Source organism: Anoplopoma fimbria, chromosome 24, assembly GCF_027596085.1.
Source record: "Anoplopoma fimbria isolate UVic2021 breed Golden Eagle Sablefish chromosome 24, Afim_UVic_2022, whole genome shotgun sequence".
NCBI lineage: Eukaryota > Metazoa > Chordata > Actinopteri > Perciformes > Anoplopomatidae > Anoplopoma > Anoplopoma fimbria.
Window position 1 is genome coordinate 294,917 of NC_072472.1, and position 22,376 is coordinate 317,292.

Sequence of the window (22,376 nt, forward strand, 5' to 3'; positions counted from 1 at the left end):
CACCGCGGGTCTCCTCGTAGATCAGACCGGAGATACGCTTCACTCCGCCGCGGCGAGCCAGACGACGGATGGCGGGTTTGGTGATTCCCTGGATGTTATCACGGAGAACTTTACGGTGACGCTTAGCGCCTCCTTTACCGAGTCCTTTCCCGCCCTTTCCTCTGCCGCTCATTATTAGACTGTTAGGTTTGGATCGTTAAGAACGAATGAGGGGAGAGAAGAACGAGCCTCTGTATTTAAAGCTCCTCTGCGGACGTAATAGAGGACTGACGCGCTGCTCCGGTGGGCGGGGCCTCACTCAGCGGCCCTCATTCCTTTAACTGCGACAATTCAGCTGAAAATGTTAATTTTATTTGTTATGCAGTTTAATAATTTGCATTATTCAAACCGATAAACTCATAATATCGATGATTTTGACAATCGATCCGGTTAAATCAATACTTAGTATAAATTAGTTTGTTGAGTTTGTTAAAGTGCCTTCAAAACCTTCAAAATAAAAGCTTTTAAACCAGAGAGAAGCTGTTTTAGTTTTATTCTCACTGCTGTTTGCGTTGTGTTGACTCAGTAAAGTCACTGCTGTTGTTAAGAGCTGCTGTTCAGAATGGCCGCTAACACGTTTCCTCTTTTAGTTTCACCAGGAGGATATTTTGTCCTAAAGAGACTTTTACTTTGGAAGATGTCGTAGTAATTCTCTCATCCAAGTACTTTACTTTAATAATACTTAATATACTTAATATACTTAATATACTTAATATACTTAATATACTTAATATACTTAATATACTTAATATACTTAATAATACTTAATATACTTAATATACTTAATACTTTACTTTAATAATACTTAATATACTTAATATACTTAATATACTTAATATACTTAATATACTTAATATACTTTAATAATACTTAATATACTTAATATACTTAATATACTTAATATACTTAATATACTTAATACTTTACTTTAATAATACTAAATACTTAATATACTTAATATACTTAATAATACTTAATATACTTAATATACTTAATACTTTACTTTACTTCACTGAAATGTGAGGTACTTTGACTCGAGTATTTTCTTTTCATGCCATTTTCTACTTCTACTCCTTTACATTTATTTACTGATCTGAAAGCTTTAGTTTCTTTACACAGAACATATGAGGAGTTTATGAGGTTTAGTCATTAATTAACTCTACAATTGCAGCTTAAACCATCAGTCATTTTATTGACAGAAAATTAAAAAATTTTGATGCTTGAAGTAAATTTTCATGTAAAAAAAATTGCTGAGATGTATTATGTTAATGTATAATTTATTATATATATATTTGTTCCCACAGCAAACAACAGAAAACATTAAATATTTCCGCATTCATTGTATATTAACAACACTTTATTCTGTCTTTCATCACATCTACTTTTCTGTGTGTTTGGTTTCAATAAGGTCAAAGAAAAATAATATTCAAAGGAAAAGATCAGTTCATTTTGCTTTAATTATTATAATTATTATTATTATTATTATTACTATAATTACACTAAAGAAGTGAAAATAATATCAACAAAACACAATGGTTCATGTTTTCAAGTACGAGTTATCAACATGTACTTTTAGTTGTTTTTGAAATGAAAGAAATAAAATGTTTATTATTCATCATTAAATTGACTGATTACTTTATTGTTTCGTCACTTTTTTTGTCTCCTCTGAGCCAATATTCACCAGAACTACTGCAAAAGTTGAATATGCACCTTCAACAAACTTTTATTTTTATTCTTAATCCCCGGGCGCTATGCACCTTCAACAAACTTTTATTCTTAATTAACTATTGAATATCAATATATTTAAAAACTATTCAGAAAGATATCCGAGCAAAGACGCTCAATAAATGCAAAAATATATGAGTTCAAACATTTGTAAAGGACATTTAGGTAAGTTTAATAAAATGAACAATCAACAGCTCAATATATGATAATAATACAATATAACTAATAACTATTAAAGGTGCGTTACATTGTGTGAGGAGGGAATCAGACGTTGGTTAATAAGTGAGAAGAAGCAGTTTTGGTTTCTTGGAGATCTGAGACGAGACGAGTGAAGTTTCCACAAAACACTTTTTGGTTTTCCGTCATCAACACGTCGTCACGGCTCGTTGAGTTTCTCTTTAGTGACGAACAGAACATTAAACACTCTGGTTAGTCCTCTGCTGCTAGTACTAATACTACTGCGAAGAAACACTGTCTCACAAGGAAAAGACCTGCATTTGAAATGTCACTAAAAGTACACAAGTATCAAAATATACTTAAAGTACCAAAAGTATACTGAGAATAACATATATAATATCATGTATTTAATTATGGGTGCATTAAAGCGTTCATCACGTTAATGTAGGAGCTGGTTGAGGTGGAGCTCTTAAATATGAAATAATACATCATTTATTAATTACTTATTTAAGATTTAAGTTACTAAAGCTGTCAGTAAAAAGTACAATATTCACTTTTTAGATGTAGCTGAAGAGAAGTCAAAAATATCAGAACATGAAGATACTATAATTAAAACTGTTAGTAAATGTATTTAGTTACTAGAATAAACCTGAACTTGCAGGTTTTGTTTCGGATGTAAGAAACATATTGTTGACTAAACGTCTCCTGTGTTCATGTCAAGGTTAAGATAGTTATTAAGAAAATAGTCTAATATCGGCTTTCATTCTTGTTTTTATCGGTTAAATATCACTAATCCAGTCCAAACGTTCGATTTGATTGACAGGTTGTTCATCCAATCACCTGCCATTTATCTATTTTCTGATAGAAACAGTTTCCAATGACGACTTCTGAGATGTTTCTGTGTAACAAATCAACTGGTAGTCGGGATGAATTTTATGAAAATGCACAAAACTAATGACAATTATAATAATAAGCTTTATCTGTAAAGCACCTCTCACAACATGAAAGTTATTCTCAAGAGAAACTAATCCATAACATACGGGGACAAGAAGCTAAAACAATAAATAAAATAATAAAATCCCCCAAAACGGAGATAAAAAATATGATCACTAGTAACAAAACAAGTTGATAGTGGTTAAGAAACATTTTAAGATGTAAAAAACAAGTGAGAGATATACAAAATAAAAAGGTGGGATTGATTAAAAGCATTAGTGAATCCTTTCTGACTGGACCTCAGTGAATATTAATTCAAACCTCTGTCATAGAAGCTGTAGTGTTTGTTTATGCATGCTCTCAGAGTTATCATTGTTTAACTTTGTATAAAATCACAAACATTTTTAATTTCTGCTTTAGTAGAGTCGCTGGAATTTGTTTTAATTTGTTTTTAGGAAAGGCTGATAGACGAAACACATTAAGACTCAAGTTTTCTGCCAAAAGGAGCTCAAGTTTTTACAGAATTTCCTCCAAAACAATGAAAATAAAAGCCGACTGAAGTTTAGTTTCCATCCTCTGCTGTTTTGCGTATAATAAATATAATAAATATAGACAGCTGGTCTTTGCCATTAAAGCACCACAGAAGAAGAGGAGGAGATTCAAGGTGGTTAAACTGGTGTGATGCGTTCAGGTTCCGAGCACGAGGCCGATTGGTGATCAGTGTTCGTCAATAACAGTGATCAGATCATGTCGGATCATTAGCTCTGTTTGTTTTACTGAGTGCTGTAACCGGCCAATCAGCAGTAACCATAAGTAAACACACACACACACACACACACACACACACACACACACACACACACACACACACACACACACACACACACACACACACACACACACACACACACACACACACACACACACACACACACACACACACACACACACACACACACACTAGAATGGGTGGTGAGTCCCCACATTGTGACTGTGTAAACAGATTCATGTCCCCACAACATCAGTAATACAAACACACACACACACACACACACACACACACACACACACACACACACACACACACACACACACACACACACACACACACACACACACACTCAGAGGAGGCGCGTCCAGGTGGAGGTGAAGGTGTATAAATAAGGAGGAGGCCTTCTGTTCCTCCTCACACATCCAGATCTCCGCTGACCTGCTACTGCTCCTCTTCATCGTCTCCTCCTCCTCCTCTACAGGTGAGATGCTACTCCTCCATCTACTCCTCCATCTACTCCTCCATCTACTCCTCTATCTACTCCTCCATCTACTCCTCCATCTACTCCTCTATCTACTCCTCCATCTACTCCTCCATCTACTCCTCCTATCTACTCCTCTATCTACTCCTCCATCTACTCCTCCATCTCCTCCATCTACTCCTCTATCTACTCCTCCATCTACTCCTCTATCTACTCCTCCATCTACTCCTCCATCTACTCCTCCATCTACTCCTCTATCTACTCCTCCATCTACTCCTCCATCTACTCCTCCATCTACTCCTCTATCTACTCCTCCATCTACTCCTCCATCTACTCCTCCATCTACTCCTCCATCTACTCCTCTATCTACTCCTCCATCTACTCCTCCATCTACTCCTCCATCTACTCCTCCATCTACTCCTCTATCTACTCCTCTATCTACTCCTCTCCTCCATCTACTCCTCCATCTACTCCTCCATCTACTCCTCCATCTACTCCTCCATCTACTCCTCCATCTACTCCTCCATCTACTCCTCCATCTACTCCTCCATCTACTCCTCCATCTACTCCTCTCCATCTACTCCTCCATCTACTCCTCCATCTACTCCTCCATCTACTCCTCCATCTACTCCTCCATCTACTCCTCCATCTACTCCTCCATCTACTCCTCTATCTACTCCTCCATCTACTCCTCCATCTACTCCTCCATCTACTCCTCCATCTCCTCCTCCTCATCTACTCCTCCATCTATCTACTCCTCTATCTACTCCTCCATCTACTCCTCCATCTACTCCTCTATCTACTCCTCCATCTCCTCCCTCCTCCATCTACTCCTCCATCTACTCCTCCATCTACTCCCATCTATCTCCTCTACTCCATCTACTCCTCCATCTACTCCTCCATCTACTCCTCCATCTACTCCTCTATCTACTCCTCCATCTACTCCTCCATCTACTCCTCTATCTACTCCTTATCTACTCCTCCATCTACTCCTCCATCTACTCCTCTATCTACTCCTCTATCTACTCCTCCATCTACTCCTCTATCTACTCCTCCATCTACTCCTCCATCTACTCCTCCATCTACTCCTCCATCTACTCCTCTATCTACTCCTCCATCTACTCCTCCATCTACTCCTCCATCTACTCCTCTATCTACTCCTCTATCTACTCCTCCATCTACTCCTCCATCTACTCCTCTATCTACTCCTCCATCTATATATCTATCATATATATATATATATATTTAACTGTATATTTATATTATATATATATATATATATATATATATATATATATTTAACTGTATATTTATATGTATATATATATTTATGTGTGTTCTCCTCCTCCAGCATGGCGTCTCTGTGGATCCAGTCCGTGTCTCTACTGGTCTTACTGGTTCTGTCGAGTCCCGGCTCTCAGGCGGCTGCTGGTCCTCAGCACCTGTGTGGGTCTCACCTGGTGGACGCCCTGTTCCTGGTCTGTGGAGACAGAGGGTTCTTCTACAACCCCAAGAGAGACGTGGACCCTCTGATGGGTGAGACCAGCACCTCTGTAGTACTTTACATAGTACTAATACTATAGTACTACTACTGTAATACTAATAAACACTCTAATACTAATAAACACTGTAATACTAATAAACACTGTAATACTAATAAATACTGTAATACTAATAAACACTGTAATACTAATAAATACTGTAATACTAATAAACACTGTAATACTAATAAATACTGTAATACTAATAAATACTGTAATACTAATAAACACTGTAATACTAATAAACACTGTAATACTAATAAACACTCTAATACTAATAAATACTGTAATACTAATAAACACTGTAATACTAATAAATACTGTAATACTAATAAATACTGTAATACTAATAAACACTGTAATACTAATAAATACTGTAATACTAATAAACACTGTAATACTAATAAATACTGTAATACTAATAAACACTGTAATACTAATAAACACTCTAATACTAATAAACACTGTAATACTAATAAACACTGTAATACTAATAAATACTGTAATACTTATAAATACTGTAATACTAATAAATACTGTAATACTAATAAACACTCTAATACTAATAAATACTGTAATACTAATAAATACTGTAATACTAATAAACACTAATACTAATAAATACTAATACTAAAACTGTAATACTAATAAACACTGTAATACTAATAAATACTGTAATACTAATAAATACTGTAATACTAATAAATACTGTAATACTAATAAATACTGTAACACTGTAATACTAATAAATACTGTAATACTAATAAACACTGTAATACTAATAAACACTCTAATACTAATAAACACTGTAACACTGTAATACTAATAAATACTGTAATACTAATAAATACTGTAATACTAATAAATGCTAATAAATACTGTAATACTAATAAATACTGTAATACTAATAAATACTAATAAATACTGTAATACTAATAAATACTGTAATACTAATAAACTGTAATACTAAAGACAAACTAGTTTTTATACCTGAAGCTTCAGCTGTCGCCATCTTTGATGTGTAGAGTACTGCAGTAAAAGTATTAATACCACTCTGTGATACTACTGTGAAATAGTAAAAGTACTAATACAACAAAGTCAAATGTCTCCGTCACAGTACAACTATTAAAACATACAGTACATTACATTAGTACATACAGTACCAGTACTCTGTTCAAAGGGAAGTACTTATACCACTCTGTGATACTACTCTGTTACAGTAGAAGTACTAATACCCTAAACCCCTCTCACCTGTCTCACCTGTCTCACCTGTCTCACCTGTCTGACCTCTCTCACCTGTCTCACCTGTCTCACCTGTCTCACCTCTCTCACCTGTCTCACCTCTCTCACCCTCTCACCTGTCTCACCTCTCTCACCTGTCTCACCTCTCTCACCTGTCTCACCTGTCTCACCTGTCTCACCTGTCTCACCCCTCTCACCTGTCTCACCTGTCTGACCTCTCTCACCTGTCTCACCTGTCTGACCTCTCTCACCTGTCTCACCTGTCTCACCTCTCACCTGTCTCACCTGTCTCCCCCCACTCTCACCTGTCTCTCTCACCTCTCTCACCTCTCTCACCCCTCTCACCTCTCACCTGTCTCACCTGTCTCACCTGTCTCACCTGTCTCACCCCTCTCACCTCTCTCACCTGTCTCACCCTCTCACCTGTCTCACCCTCTCACCTGTCTCACCCCTCACCTCTCACCTCTCACCTGTCCTGTCTCACCTGTCTCACCCCTCTCACCTGTCTCACCTGTCTCACCTGTCTCACCCCTCTCACCTGTCTCACCCCTCTCACCTGTCTCTCTGTGAACCCTTGTTGGTGTTTAACAGGATTTAGATTCTCTTGATAAACATGAGGATCAGAATATTGATATTTATAAACGGAGGGTCAGGAGCTCCTCCCCCGTAGACCGGCACACCTGAACACCTGTCTGTCCCTTTGTCCCGTCAGGTTTCCTCCCTCCTAAGGTGGGTGGAGCTTCAGCGGCGGGCGGCGAGAACGAGGTGGCCGAGTTCGCCTTCAAGGACCAGATGGAGATGATGGTGAAGAGAGGCATCGTGGAGCAGTGCTGCCACCGACCATGCAACATCTTCGACCTGCAGAACTACTGCAACTGAACAGCCTAGCCTAGCCTAGCCTAGCCTAGCTTAGCTTCTTGGCTAACTAAGCCCCGCCTCCAGCTTTACATCAGAGGAGCATCAGATCTGTCGTCTCTCTGCAAAAACAAACAGCTGAGAAACGGATGAAATTATTTTTCCTAGAAAATAAAGTTTTGTGAATTAAGATATTAAGATTTGTGTGTTTATTGATGTGTTTTTAAAATACTCTTTGTTAATGTTTCATTTATAAAACTTACAATAACAATTATAATACTAATAACTTTATTTATGAACTTATTTTCACCACAACAAAGTAATAATTACATTACATTACATTACATCACATTACAGTCATGTAGCAGACGCTTTTATCCAAAGCGACTTACAGGAAGTGTATTCAACATAGGTATTCAAGAGAACTACTAGTCACCAGAAGTCATCAGTGCATCTCCTTTCTTACACAAGCATCTTAAAGCAGAAACCAGAGCAAAAGTACAGAAACAAACTAATATGATACAATAAGTGCAACTTATGATTCATTAATGAAGCTGCTACTACACAAAGTACACACTTCTACTGTTGTAAACGTACTAATACACAGTAAAAAAAAATTCTTTATTAGAGTAAAAGTTTTAATTCCACAAAGTAAAAGTAGTCTGTTATAGAAGAAGTACCAATAACACTCAGTGAAATCACAGGACACATAGTCTCAGTGATAACGAGTCTTGTTTTTATCACCATATATAATCAGACAGAAAGTCTCTTTAGCTTCTTAAATCTTGTATTTGCATGTCCCCACCTGTACTTCCGGGGTACAGGTGCGTCCTGTGGGCGGGGCCAGGTGTGCTTTGTTTGCTTTGTTCTCTTCACGGGTCTCTGGGAGACGTCAGGGGGAGGAGCCCGAGTGTCTGCCGGAGACCAGCCTCTGTCCTCGGTCACCACGGCCTCACCAGCTCCTCCTGAACCAGGTGCGTGTTTCTGCGGTCGGTTCCGACGATGCGGGACGTTCACCTGGACAACCACACCTGCGGGGACGGTGAGCAGCAGCTGGATCAATACTCGATGTCTGCTGGTTCTTTGCTCCGGAGGGAGACTGTGTTTTACTGTGTTTTACTGTGTTTTACTGTGTTTACCTGAACACACCGCCCAGGTGACGCGTCCAGGTGTTTACCTGAAAACACACCAAGTAAACACATAAAAGAGTTAAATTAGTTTAATAATATAATGTTTTTATATTGTAGACAATCTGCAAATATTAATTCTTGTTTTCTTGTTTTACTTCTTTTAAGTATCTGTTTACTTTTCCCAACTTAATTATTAATAATCAAGTGTAATATTACATAATATCACAGGTGAAAGTGAACATTTACATCTTCTTCATTACATGTCTCACTGATTCAGCCTCATGGGAACTGTAGTTCTAAGTTTAGAGCGATTAACAAATATTAATGTGATTCACAAATATGTATCTATATTTATAAACGTGTCACATGAGCATCTCTCTACTGACGAAAGTGATTTAGTTATTTAGTTTAATTCATCAGAAGGAGAAACATCTGATCTGTTTCTCCTTCTTTGTTTACATGAAACTTCATGTAAATGATCAGGTAAAATACATAAAGCATTATTTAGATTTATTTCTCAGAATGAATTCATTCTTTACATCTTGTGACGGTGACGTCTGACGTCTGAAGGTTAAATATTAGATAACTGACATTAAATCTGTTTATGTTAAGGTGGTCATCAGAGCAGAAACAGTAGACTGTAGTTTCCTCTCCGTGTTGAGTCAATATTGAACCTCCTCCTCCTCCTCCTCCTCCTCCTCCTCCTCATGTTACTCCTCATCATGCGGTGGAACCAGTATGACTCCTCTCTGCACCAGTAACACTCAGCAAACAAACCAGTGCCCGTTTAAACACGTCGATATGTTTAACTTCACTTTAGTTCAGTGAGTTCTGAAACGTTTCACTTCACAGCTTCAGATTAAATCAGCTGGTTAATCAATAAATACATTTATCATTAAACTTCTGTTCAAACGTCTAAACTCTGGTTAACGTTTAGTTTACGAGTTGATTTAAAGCTCTGAATAGAAGTTAAAGCTTTGGTTTCAGTATTTAGACGTATGTTTTTGCTCCAACTTTCCTTTTTTTAAAACTGTTTTACAATTATTCATTCATTCAGATTTTTAATTAATTAATGTGTTATTCATCTATGTATGTGTGTATTTATTTATATATTTATTTAATTAATTAATGTGCATAAGTCTCTTCTTCTTCTCTGCATTTTCTTCTTGTCAATCACTTTAAATCGCATTTGATTTGTTTTGAAAGGTGTTTTATGAATAAAACTTGAGTGATTGATTTGAAATTAATTCATATATACAGTGTATATATATATATATATACATATATATGTATGTATGTATGTATGTATGTATGTATGTATACATATATATATATATATATATATCCATATATATATATATATATGTATATGTATATGTTTTATTAATGGTCTCGGTCTCTACAGGGTCTCTGCTCAGGTTCTGGTGCGGCTCTCAGTCTGCAGTTTGTTCTTTCTCTGGAGGCAGCAACAACACACACACACACACACACACACACACACACACACACACACACACACACACACACACACACACACACACACACACACACACACACACACACACACACACACTGGGTTTGTGTGTAAACATCCTTGTTTTTTAGGATCTTGTTTAAGTTTGTTTATTTAGGAGGTGCAGTGTTTAAAGTGACAGCAAGGAACTTCTATCTGGTCCTGAACCAGTTTAGTCCTGATCCTCTATAGACCTCCATCAAGAAACCAGACCATCAGAGAGAAGACTGTCTGTTTCTATAAAGTTGTTATTTAGAGACCAGTCCACCGTGGACAGACCCAGATCCAGCAGAGACATTACATTACATTACATTACAGTCATTTAGCAGACGCTTTTATCCAAAGCGACTTACAGGAAGTGTATTCAACATAGGTATTCAAGAGAACTACTAGTCACCAGAAGTCATAAGTGCATCTCCTTTCTTAAACAAGCATCTCAAAGTATAAGCCAGAGCAAAAGTATAGTGCAGAGGCAAATTACTACGAAAACAATAATTGCAACAGACTAATCGGAATATAGTAAGTGCTACAAACTACTACGAATAGGATAAGTGCAGTAAACAAATACAAATTCAATAAGTGCAGCGAACTGATACGAATACAGTAAGTGCAGCAACTAATACGAGTGCCATAAGTGCTACGAGGAAGGCTCCGGGTAGTACTTCCTGAAGAGGTGAGTTTTCAGCCTGCGCCTAAAGATGGGCAGTGACTCTGCTGTCCTGACGTCAGTGGGGAGTTCATTCCACCACTGAGGGGCCAGGACAGAAAAAAGCTGTGACCGGGTGGATCGGCCGCAGGGACCTCTGAGCGACGGGGCAACCAATCGCCCCGAGGCAGCAGAGAGGAGTGGTCGGGCAGGGGTGTAGGGCTTGACCAAGGCCTGGAGATAGGAAGGAGCTGTTCCTTTCACTGCCCTGTAGGCTAGCACCAGAGTCTTAAACTGGATGCGAGCTCTTACAGGGAGCCAGTGTAGGGAACGGAGAAGGGAAGTTGTGTGAGAGAACTTGGGGCGATTGAACACCAGACGTGCTGCAGCTTTCTGGACAAGTTCCAGAGGTCTGATGGCCGACGCCGGGGCTCCAGCAAGTAGTGAGTTGCAGTAGTCCAGGCGGGAGATGACCAGAGCCTGTAGAGCACCTGCGCCGTCTCCTCAGTGAGGAAGGAGCGAATCCTCCTGATGTTGTAGAGGAGGAATCTGCAGGAGCGTGTGACCGATGCAATGTTTGCTGAGAACGACAGTTGGTCGTCGAGGGTCACACCCAGATTCCTCACAGTCCGAGTTGGCGTCAACACAGAGACCAGTCCACCGTGGACAGACCCAGATCCAGCAGAGACCGTTTCCACTTCCTCCAGGAGCAGAGCGGGGGAGGGAGTCACCAGAACCAGAACCAGGACTGAACGGGTCAGACTGTCAGACCCTGCTGCAGTAAAACGAGAGGTTTTCTAAAGGGACTCTGGAGCTCAGATGCAGTACCACTTTAGTCCAGAGGGACCGCCAGAACCAACACTAAATGAAAGTTCCTCGTAGTGAAAAATAATTTTGACAACAAATTCATTTGATCTTTAAAAATAAATGAATCACTAATTCCTACAAATACAGATTTATAAACAATCAAAACAACATTAAGATGAGTATGAATGTGTACAAAGTTGACAAGAGGAAAGAGTTTAAAAACCTCTAGAAGAAGTTCTAATGAAACAACGAGGGTCAAGTTTCTGTTTTTAATCTCAGTTTCTTGTTTCCATTTAAATAACATGCTCTTATTTAATAAACATTGTTCTTCAGGTCTACAGTTTCACTTCTTGCTTGTGTCGGATAAAGATACTGTTAGTTTTGGTTGTTTATAGTCCTAATTGTTTATAGTCCTGGTTGGTTTTATTCCTGGTCGGTTGTTCTCCTGGTTAGTAGTAGTCCTGGTTGGTTGTTGTCATGGTTGGTTGTAGTCATGGTTGGTTGTAGTCATGGTCGGTTGTTGTCATGGTTGGTTGTTGTCATGGTTGGTTGTAGTCATGGTCGGTTGTAGTCCTAGTCGGTTGTAGTCCTAGTCGGTTGGTTGTCATGGTTTGGTTGTTGTCATGGTTGGTTGTAGTCATGGTTGTAGTCCTAGTATGGTTGGTTGTAGTCATGGTTGGTTGTTGTCATGGTTGGTTGTAGTCCTGGTCGGTTGTTGTCATGGTTGGTTGTAGTCATGGTTGGTTGTAGTCATGGTCGGTTGTAGTCATGGTTGGTTGTTGTCATGGTCGGTTGTAGTCCTAGTCGGTTGTTGTCACGGTTGGTTGTTGTCATGGTTGGTAGTCATGGTTGGTTGTAGTCCTTGTAGTCGGTTGTTGTCATGGTTGGTTGTAGTCATGGTTGGTTGTTGTCATGGTCGGTTGTAGTCCTGGTCGGTTGTTGTCATGGTTGGTTGTAGTCATGGTTGGTTGTAGTCCTGGTCGGTTGTTGTCATGGTTGGTTGTAGTCATGGTTGGTTGTAGTCATGGTTGGTTGTAGTCATGGTTGGTTGTAGTCCTAGTCGGTTGTTGTCATGGTTGGTTGTAGTCATGGTTGGTTGTTGTCATGGTCGGTTGTAGTCCTGGTCGGTTGTTGTCATGGTCGGTTGTTGTCATGGTCGGTTGTTGTCATGGTCGGTTGTAGTCATGGTTGGTTGTAGTCATGGTCGGTTGTAGTCCTGGTCGGTTGTTGTCATGGTTGGTTGTAGTCCTAGTCGGTTGTTGTCATGGTCGGTTGTTGTCATGGTTGGTTGTAGTCCTGGTCGGTTGTAGTCATGGTCGGTTGTAGTCATGGTCGGTTGTAGTCCTGGTCGGTTGTAGTCATGGTTGGTTGTAGTCCTGGTCGGTTGTAGTCATGGTCGGTTGTAGTCCTGGTCGGTTGTAGTCCTGGTCGGTTGTTGTCATGGTCGGTTGTTGTCATGGTCGGTTGTAGTCCTGGTTTGCTTTAGTCTCCTGGCCGACACATTATGATTAAATGCTGAATAAAGACTCTGCTGACTTCGTGTTCATCAACTACAGTCAGATATGAAATGTTTAAATACAATAAACACACGTGAACCTGTAGATTTATGGACTGTACAGTTTGTCATGTGATCACTGGTGCGACTGTTTAACACAATCTGATTGGTCGACGTCTTGTTTTCATGAACTCAATAGATAAACTCCTCATTTGTTCGTTTGTATAATCTGGTTTGATAAAGTTAATAAACACACAGACTGCACACACACACACACACACACACACACACACACACACACACACACACACACACACACACACACACACACACACACACACACACACACACACACACACACACACACACACTCTCTCTCTTTTTGTGTCCAGATGTGCAGACAGATGTTACCTACAACCCCTGGCTGGGTCTGACTCTGGCCCTGCTGTCGGCCTTCCTGATTGGCGGGAGCGTCATTCTGAAGAAGAAAGCTCTCCTCCGATTGGCCAGCAGCGGTCACACCAGAGCAGGTGAGCGGAGAGGAAGTCTCACTCCTCCATGAATTTCACTCATGGATTTTTATTCAATTTTTTCAGCGTTTTTAAGGACATTTTAACAATTCTGTCTAGTTTTTTCTGTATGTTTTTTTTAATGAAACTGTTAAGAAAAACCAAACAATAAGAAAGGATGATGTGCATTTAGTTTGTCTGTCAGTGAGTCACATGTTCAACGGGAGGTTTAAAGCCTCTGCATGTGATTTACAGGGAAGTAAATGTAAATAATCTCTCTATCTGATCTAAAAACAGGGACTTGAAATGCACACCTGATCAGTTGTTTGCTAAACTGTGTAAGTTTTGTTCACTTCAAAGATGATGTGGTGTGAGCGGCCTGCAGAGATGAAGAGGGTTTGATTTCAGTCTCTTTGTAACAGGTGACCAAATAGAAAGTTGCCCAACCAGTTTTTTTACTTTGATTCATTTCACTCAACAGGTCGCTCAGAGTTCAGCAGGAGACTAAAACTCAACATTTAGGTTAAAAAGTACTGATTTAATCTTCTGATTTAGAAGAGTTGTTTTTATTAAAGTGCTTTAAAGCTGATTTAAGCGTGTTTTTACTCCTGATGAGGTTTAATCCTGTGAACTTCTGTTTCTGTGTTGAGGTGACGGAGGTCACAGCTACCTGAAGGACTGGTTGTGGTGGAGCGGCCTGTTGACCAGTAAGACCTTTATCTTCAAAAACTTCTTTGTGAAGGAGACCGGAGTTAAATTACAGGAGGACATTATGGTGTATTGTTTACTTTACTATGACACAAAGAGTATTTTATCTTTAATCAACAAAACAGAACAAATAAGTCAACCAACAAACACATTTAGTCAATTTAAGCAACGAAGATTTTCTTTTTTTGAACACACATATCCTTGACAGAGACAGACACAAAAAGAAAATCAATAAATAACTAAAATAAAATAAGCTAGGCTAAGCTTATTTTAGTTTAGCCTAGTTTAGCACAAAGACGCAGAGCTCCAGGTTCCTTATTGATTATCTGATGTGGACGTTAACGAACCCAGCTGACTTCTGGAGATTCAAAAAAGTACATTAAGTGTAAAAAAATAAGTGGAAAAGCCGGAGATTCAAAAAAACATGTTGAAATATCACCCAAAAAGTTGTAGTTTTAGATATTTGAACTGAAAACATGAAACCATCAACTTATTAATACATTAGACTGACATTATGGTCACCATTATTAATCACCTCTTCTTCTGTCTTAATAATGACGTAGAAAAAAACAATCTTCAGTCGTCAGCATACGGTCTGATTCTGTTGTTTTTCTGTGAGATGATGTCATCATTCATGTGACCCCTCCCCCCCCTCCTCTCTGCAGTGGGAGCTGGAGAGGTCTGTAACTTCGCCGCCTACATGTTTGCTCCGGCCACGCTGGTGACGCCGCTGGGCGCTCTGAGCGTCCTCATCAGGTTCGAGTTCTGACGTTCTAGAAGAACCGTTAACGTTCTCACACACTCCGTTTTCAGAGTGAAACTCCAGATGTTTTCTGTGTTTCAGTGCCATCCTGTCCTCCTACCTGCTGGGGGAGGTGTTGAACGTCGTGGGGAAGCTCGGCTGTCTGCTGTGCGTGCTGGGAAGCGTCCTGCTGGTCATCCACGCCCCACAGGAACAGGAAGTAACATCACTTCAGGAAATGACCAACAAGCTGCTGGAGCCCGGTGAGCATTCGTTAATGTTCTGATGGACCGTTGTGACATTTAACTGGTTTGAGATGAGCTGAGGTCAACGTGCACGGTGTTCAGCTGCCTCAAAGAATACACAGGAAGTCACAGAAACAGTTACTTCCTGTTTGATCCGATCTGTAGGCTACTCTTTGAATTTCTTTTTGTCTTTTCTTTTGTCTTTCTTCTGTCTAATGGAGGTGTAGTCACAGAGTTTACCTTTATCTGTTGTATGTGTTCTTTGAGTTTTATAATTCATGGTGTGTTTTTTAAAGTACTACTTAATAGTCTTCTTGTCTTTCTATCAAAGTCAGATGTTCAGACTTATCATTTAATGTCTGTTCATTAAATATGAAGCCATTAGCTTAGCTTAGCATAATGACTGGAAACAGAGGGGAACAGTTAGCTGCATATTTACTGTACAGACATGAGGGTTTTAACATCTGACTCTCTGGCAGAAAGTGTTTTTCCCAAAACCATTACTTCAGATGTTCAGAATGTACAACGGCTGACTCAACAGAAAACACAGGCCGTTGTACAAATACCTTAAATACTTCCAGATTGATGCTGATATGTGTTTTCATGTGTTTTCATGTGTTTTCATGTGTGTCAGGTTTCCTGGTGTACGCGTCGGCCGTGTTGCTGCTGTGTGCGCTGCTCGTCTTGTACTTCTCTCCTCGGGTCGGTCGCTCCAACATCTTCGTCTACGTCAGCATCTGCTCGCTGCTCGGAGCGTTCACCGTCTCCTCCGTGAAGGGCCTCGCCATCGCCATCAACACCGGTGAGGCTCTAGACACCGACACCGAGAAACACTGCAGTATTTACAGAACAAGAATATAACATTTCAGCTCGCTAGCTACTAGAAAGAGAAAATGTTGCATTGTGGGTATATTAGGCGGCAGGTTTTAACAAAGAAGAAGAACGTGGGGAATAAAAATCTCTGGTTCTTCTGGGTCGGTTTTTATCCTATTTTTGAATCTTACAATCGTGTGTCTGACAGTTTTATCTTATGTTGACGTCATATCAGGTAAATGGAGTCAAATAAACCCCACAGTGCTGAATATGACCCAGAAATCTAACGGCTTAAAAATCAGTTGTTCCTCATGCCTCCAGCGCCGTCATGTGACGGTGACGTAGTTGGTGGTAGAAGAACTACAGGTTGTTATCTGAGCTGGTGCTCCTCCAGGCAGCCAGGGGGCGCTGTGCTCTGGGTGCTGCTTTAATCTCTTTGCTTTTATTGCAAAAAGAGAAAATTGCATCCCAAAATAGGATTATATCGAGTTTACTACTGAAGTTATGCATTAACCCTGTAGAGGATACTTCTCAAGCTAATGCGCAATGCATTCTGGTACATGTAGGCACTTCTGGCACAGCTCCACAAACAGGAGAGCTCAGTTTTCTGGGTCAATTAAGCATCACTGTCTAATCTATTGCTTCATTTGACTTCATTTACCATCAACACTGACCGGTCATCCACATGAAGAACTCATTGTCTCTCCGTGTTTGTTTCCAGTGCTTCATGATGTTTCCGTCCTTGCTGATCCTCTCACATGGATCCTGCTGTTCACGCTCATCGTCTCCATAGTAACACAGGTGAGTTCATTTCATCCTTTCCTTTCAGAGACCTCCAGGTAGTATTTCAGAATAAATGTGAACGCTAGCTAACGGTGAAATAATGTTTTGATCCCGTTTGAATTGTGCCACAAATTCCACATATGTTTGTCAATGTAAAAGATCATTTTGCACCTCAAGAAGTAAAAACTGTTGATATATAAGAAAATAGGTCATTAGAAAGAGGAACCATCGAAAAGTGTTGTAAGTGACGTCTGTCTCTGAAGCTACGATGCCAAGACGCTAACGTTACATTTGGAACATAGCTAAGTTAGCTAGCTAGCAGGACAAGCTAACGGCCATGTTGGTGACGTTCTATGAGAGACGTAGTTCACTGATCGGTTTCACACAAAACTTAATGTTACTACGACAAACTGAGACTTTCTTTCAAATCCGAAAACACAATTCAAACGGGATCAAATAGTTATTTGTCTCTCGCAGTTTTTTCCGAAATAAGGTCCTCTAAATGGACCCTAAAGCATCCCCTGCTTTATGGTCTGTTTGACTCTAAATGGAGCATCATTTACTAAATGAACATCATGCTGTATTGAAGAAGACTTGAAACTAGAGATTGAGACCATAAACTCATGTTTACAATGTTTACTGAGGGAATAAATCAAGAGAGAAGTAGAGTCATTTTCTCATAGACTTCTATACAACCAGAGGAGTCGCCCCCTGGTGGACAGGAGAGAGAATGCAGCTTTAACACATGAAGCTTTGACTTCACTTTAAGAACCAGAGTTAAACACAAACGAGAGATGAACGAGACAGAAATACAAACGTGTCTGTTCAGAGAGGACCTGTCTCACCTGTCTCACCTGTCTCACCTGTGTGTCCTCCTGCAGGTGAACTACCTGAACAAGTCTCTGGACACCTTCAACACTCTGCTGGTCTACCCGGTCTACTACGTCCTCTTCACCACCGTGGTTCTGTCCACCTCCATCGTCCTCTTCCAGGAGTGGAGGAGCATGGTGGCCGTGGACGTGGTCACGACGCTGGGCGCCTTCCTGGTCATCGTGGTGGGCGTGGCCATGCTGCACCTGTTCAGAGAGATGCAGGTTGGTGGCCCCTCCCCCTTCATCTTCAGTTACACCAGTGTTTACTAACAAGCTTTTTTCTTTTCTTTTACCTTCAATAATCCTAATACGCCATTGTACAGATGTTTTTGTTAAAAATAAGAAGCAGCGTTTGAGGAAAACATCTGGGTTCCAATGGATGGATAATCTAAGTCTCCACACCTCTTTGATGGATTGTGATGATATTCATGGTCCCCAGAGGACAGACTGTACTGGAGTCATATTTAGATGAACAGATATTTGATGCTTCATATCGCGTCCACATACTTTTGTCCAAACGGGGTGAATCCGTGGTGATTCGATGTTCTACGAGAGTGAAACATACTCTGGTGTCTTTCAGATGACGATGCAGCAGCTGACCAATCAGCTGTCTCAGCCGGTGGAGAGGGAGGAGCTTGCAGAGGAGGTTTCAGCCAATGGACAAGCTGGGGGAGGACGAGTAGGAGGAAGAGCAGCAGCAGGAGGAGGAGGAGGAGGCAGCAATAAAAAAGAGGATAAATACGGACTGATGGACAACATGATGATAGAGAGTCTTCCTCCTATGAGAGACGAAGGGCCGAGAGTCTTCATCATCAGCTGAAGAAGAACGGGGCTCAGGTTTGTGCTTCCTGTCTGGACTTTGTAGTCCTCCCTCTGACTGATACATGAATAATAAAAGGTTCCAGTTCTTCATTAAACACACAGACCACTTTAACCAGAACAAAGCAAACACTGATCACTTCAGCCTCCAGCTGGAGGGTAACGCTCAACATGTCAAATAATCAAAGAGGGTTTAAGAGTGATGAAGGACGCTTGAGACACTTTAAAGCAAAGTTTGATACTGAAAAGGAGATTAATGCAGAAGAGTCAGAGATGCAAAACTATTACAGAGAGAACTTATATGAATACAAATGCACACAAACCACTACAAAGATGCAAAGGGACTACAAAGAGACAACAAAACAAAGATACGTAAAACAACCACAAAGGGATGTGAGATGACTACAAAGAGAATTTAAAAAAAAGTGAGACACAAAAGAACCATGAAGAGACATTAAACTACTACAAATACACATAAGAATACTTCCAAGAGACACAAAATGATTATTATGACACAGAAAACAGACAAAGAGAGACTTTTAACATCTACGAAGAGAATTAAAATAACCACAAAGAAACGTAAGATGTTTGTTGTGAACAAAAATGTTTCCAACATTTAGAATGACAAGTGTAAACGATTAGGAAAATAATCCGATTATTTAATGTTTTCCTCTTGAAGCTGGTGAGAGATTTGTTCAATAATAAAAGAAAATATATTATAAAGACTTTAATTTCCCCGAACAACCATCAACCTTAATAACCAGCTGCCAAAACATGAGTATTTTATTAATCCAGGTTTTAATAAATAAAGTTGGTGTTTTTAAATTTCTCTTATTGTCCACAAATCTCACAAAAGAACAAAACCGACTAACTGTCTCTCAACATGTTTCTATAAACAATAATAATCTTCTGATGACGTGGAGCTTTGTGTGTTTTTACAGTAGCGGTGATGAAGAGATGAAACCTGAAACTGAACAGGGATCAGTTTTAAATAAATAATAAGCTGCAGTATGTTCAGGTCAAACACTGGGCAGCGTGTCACATGAGAGTAGAATAAATACACAGAACATATGGATTCATTAATGAACTTCATCACCGGCCTCACAGTAACAGAAACAGAAACATTAACCGCTCTAAACATTCATCCATTGTTCTTTTTGATCGTTTCATGGATTTGTGGAAAAATACAGAAAAACACCGAATTTATTCTTTACAGAAATAATAAATAAAACTAAGAGGCTGGAAGGAAAACGTATTTTACATTATTTTTTAAAATCCCTTTATTCATTTTATCATCTAAATACTTTTACACACTTAAAACATGTCTTGTGCCGATGCTTCAGTTTTAAAATGTAAAATATTTGTAAAGTAACTGGTTAACTTCTGGTTGAACTCAGAGTTATATTTCTGGTAAATGTTCCCAACTTCATATGTGTTTTAATGTTTTAGTTTTTATAAAGATGAGACTCAATTTGGTTTCAGGAAATGAGATCAGAGTGAGACATCTTTGTTTCAGTCGTGGTGCTTCTTCTTCTTCTTCTTCTTCTTCTTCTTCTTCTTCTTCTTCTTCTTCTTCTTCTTCTCCTCCTCTCTGCTGACGGTTGGAGTTTATGAAGCAGTCAGAACACACAGACTGTCTCTGTGATAAACATTGTGACCATCATTCAGTGTTTACTATAACTAGAAGTAAACAATAAATATATATACAACTTGAAACTATATATTTAGATTCTTAGATCTTTTTATTATATTGAGTTGAACTAAAACTTCAAAGACACCAAAACGTTTAGTCATTAGTTTGTGTCTCCTCATCCCTCTGGGGATTGTTTTAACATAAATAATGAATCATATCTTGTTAAAAAGGTTGTGTAGACACTGAGTGATGATCAGTATAGATCAGTATTGATCAGTGTTGATCAGTATAGATCAGTATTGATCAGTATTGATCAGTATAGATCAGTATTGATCAGTATTGATCAGTATAGATCAGTATTGATCAGTATTGATCAGTATTGATCAGTATTGTATAGATCAGTATTGATCAGTATAGATCAGTATAGATCAGTATTGATCAGTATATTGATCAGTATTGATCAGTATAGATCAGTATTGATCAGTGTTGATCAGTATAGATCAGTATTGATCAGTATTGATCAGTATAGATCAGTATAGATCAGTATTGATCAGTGTTGATCAGTATAGATCAGCATAGATCAGTATTGGTCAGTATAGATCAGCATTGGTCAGTATTGGTCAGTATAGATCAGTATTGATGTTTGAATGCGTCTGCTGCTGAGGACTCGTCTGTTTATGAAGCTCAGAGGATCAAACTGATCAAAGTGTTCTGATTCTACAGATTCATGTTCTAAAGTTCTAAAGACTCAACACACATCCCTCCTCATTAACGGCGTCTGTTGAAGCTTCTATGATCAATAATAGTTCTATAAATATATGGTAAATATGAAGCTACATGCAGCAGCCTGTTAGCGTAGCTTAGCATAAAGACTGGAAACCAACAGAAACACAATCCTCCTCTGAAGCTCTCTGATTAATGCTGTTCTGAACCTTAAAACGTGTTTTCATTGTTTTATACTTTAGCTGTGCCTTTAATGTCGCTAACGCTAGCTAGCATCTGTCTGCACATATCAACAGGGCTGAACATGACGCTGGACCTCTGTTCTGTGTTCACCTGAAGGACCGCTGATGGTCCTTTATTATTATTATTGTTATTATTATTGATTATGATTATTATTATTTAACATGAAGACCTGAAGAATGTGACATTTCAATCATATTTAGATTTTCTTGCAGCAAAACAAGCTTGAAGAACAATAAGATCTCTTTTTTTTTTTTACATATAAAAAATAGCCGTTTCCCTAATGTCAGTCTTTATGCTAAGCTAAGCTAACAGGCTGCTAGCTGTAGCTGCGTGCGTTGACTTCACATTTTAAAGCAGCTTTTATGTAAAGTTTGTGTGAAATGAAGTTAAACTGTTGAAACAAAATGCACAAACTTTGGTTACATTTCATTTCTGGTTTCTGATGTTTTAAACTTGTCTTGTTCTTTATTTCCTGTTAGAGTTTAAGTTTAAATGTTGTTATTTTTATGCACTTTGATCATTTCAATAAAAAACCAACATGATGTATTCAGTCACTTTATTGATGTATTGATACTTAAACTATGTCTTTCCTGATAAAACGTGAAGTATCATTTTAAATGTGTTTTCACCGTGTGGTACCAGCACCTTCACTGCAGTAGAGGACCTGAATACTTCCTCCTCTACTGGTTGATGCTGGTCCAACCGGCCACAGGTAGTCCAGTTACATCAGATTAACTGTGAAACCACAATACAAAGATAAAAGGGAGGATGAATAATCAACACTAATGGTGTTCTTCTTCTTCTCTGATCATTAAGCATGTTTCATTCTCTCTGTGATGTGTTCTCTGTGTTCTTCTTCTCTGTTGTTTGATCATCAGTGAACATGTTGTCAGTGTTTGTCGGCAGACTCAGGATTCATTTTCCAGACGA

At 39.1% G+C, this 22,376-nt stretch overlaps 3 protein-coding genes across 4 annotated transcripts in view; 2 read left to right on the forward strand and 1 right to left on the reverse strand.

The window, feature by feature from the left end:
- LOC129113265 (histone H4) overlaps positions 1–187 on the reverse strand; it is a 373-nt gene extending 186 nt beyond the window's left edge. The window contains exon 1 of the mRNA XM_054625481.1: positions 1–187. This exon is cut by the window's left edge and continues 186 nt beyond it. Coding sequence (XP_054481456.1) covers positions 1–172 — 172 coding nt within the window. The 5' untranslated portion in view covers positions 173–187.
- Positions 188–5,464: 5,277 nt separating this feature from the next.
- ins (preproinsulin) lies at positions 5,465–7,789 on the forward strand. The gene is made up of 2 exons (XM_054625482.1): positions 5,465–5,663; positions 7,623–7,789. Exons 1-2 carry the CDS (start codon positions 5,480–5,482, stop codon positions 7,787–7,789), a joined length of 351 nt encoding a protein of 116 aa, XP_054481457.1. The 5' UTR covers positions 5,465–5,479.
- An 880-nt stretch (positions 7,790–8,669) lies between these two features.
- nipal4 (NIPA like domain containing 4) lies at positions 8,670–20,087 on the forward strand. 2 transcript variants are annotated; one of them, XM_054625454.1, is made up of 10 exons: positions 8,670–8,807; positions 10,301–10,369; positions 13,746–13,886; positions 14,516–14,572; positions 15,239–15,329; positions 15,418–15,578; positions 16,195–16,362; positions 17,095–17,174; positions 18,038–18,250; positions 18,609–20,087. In XM_054625454.1, exons 1-10 carry the CDS (start codon positions 8,768–8,770, stop codon positions 18,846–18,848), a joined length of 1,260 nt encoding a protein of 419 aa, XP_054481429.1. In that variant the 5' UTR covers positions 8,670–8,767; the 3' UTR covers positions 18,849–20,087. The 2 variants fall into 2 exon arrangements, with proteins under 2 accessions (XP_054481429.1, XP_054481430.1); XM_054625455.1 differs by lacking the exon at positions 14,516–14,572.
- Positions 20,088–22,376: the final 2,289 nt, after the last annotated feature.

What these genes read in the sequence shown, in the direction of transcription:
- ins (XM_054625482.1), top strand. Translation starts at nt 5,480, where the DNA reads ATGGCGTCTCTGTGGATCCAGTCCGTGTCTCTACTGGTCTTACTGGTT. An exon ending in AGACGTGGACCCTCTGATGG is followed by an intron (nt 5,664 to 7,622) that starts GTGAGACCAGCA and finishes TTGTCCCGTCAG; the next exon opens with GTTTCCTCCCTCCTAAGGTG.
- nipal4 (XM_054625454.1), top strand. Translation starts at nt 8,768, where the DNA reads ATGCGGGACGTTCACCTGGACAACCACACCTGCGGGGACG. An exon ending in GTGGAGCGGCCTGTTGACCA is followed by an intron (nt 14,573 to 15,238) that starts GTAAGACCTTTA and finishes TCCTCTCTGCAG; the next exon opens with TGGGAGCTGGAGAGGTCTGT. An exon ending in TCGTCTCCATAGTAACACAG is followed by an intron (nt 17,175 to 18,037) that starts GTGAGTTCATTT and finishes GTCCTCCTGCAG; the next exon opens with GTGAACTACCTGAACAAGTC.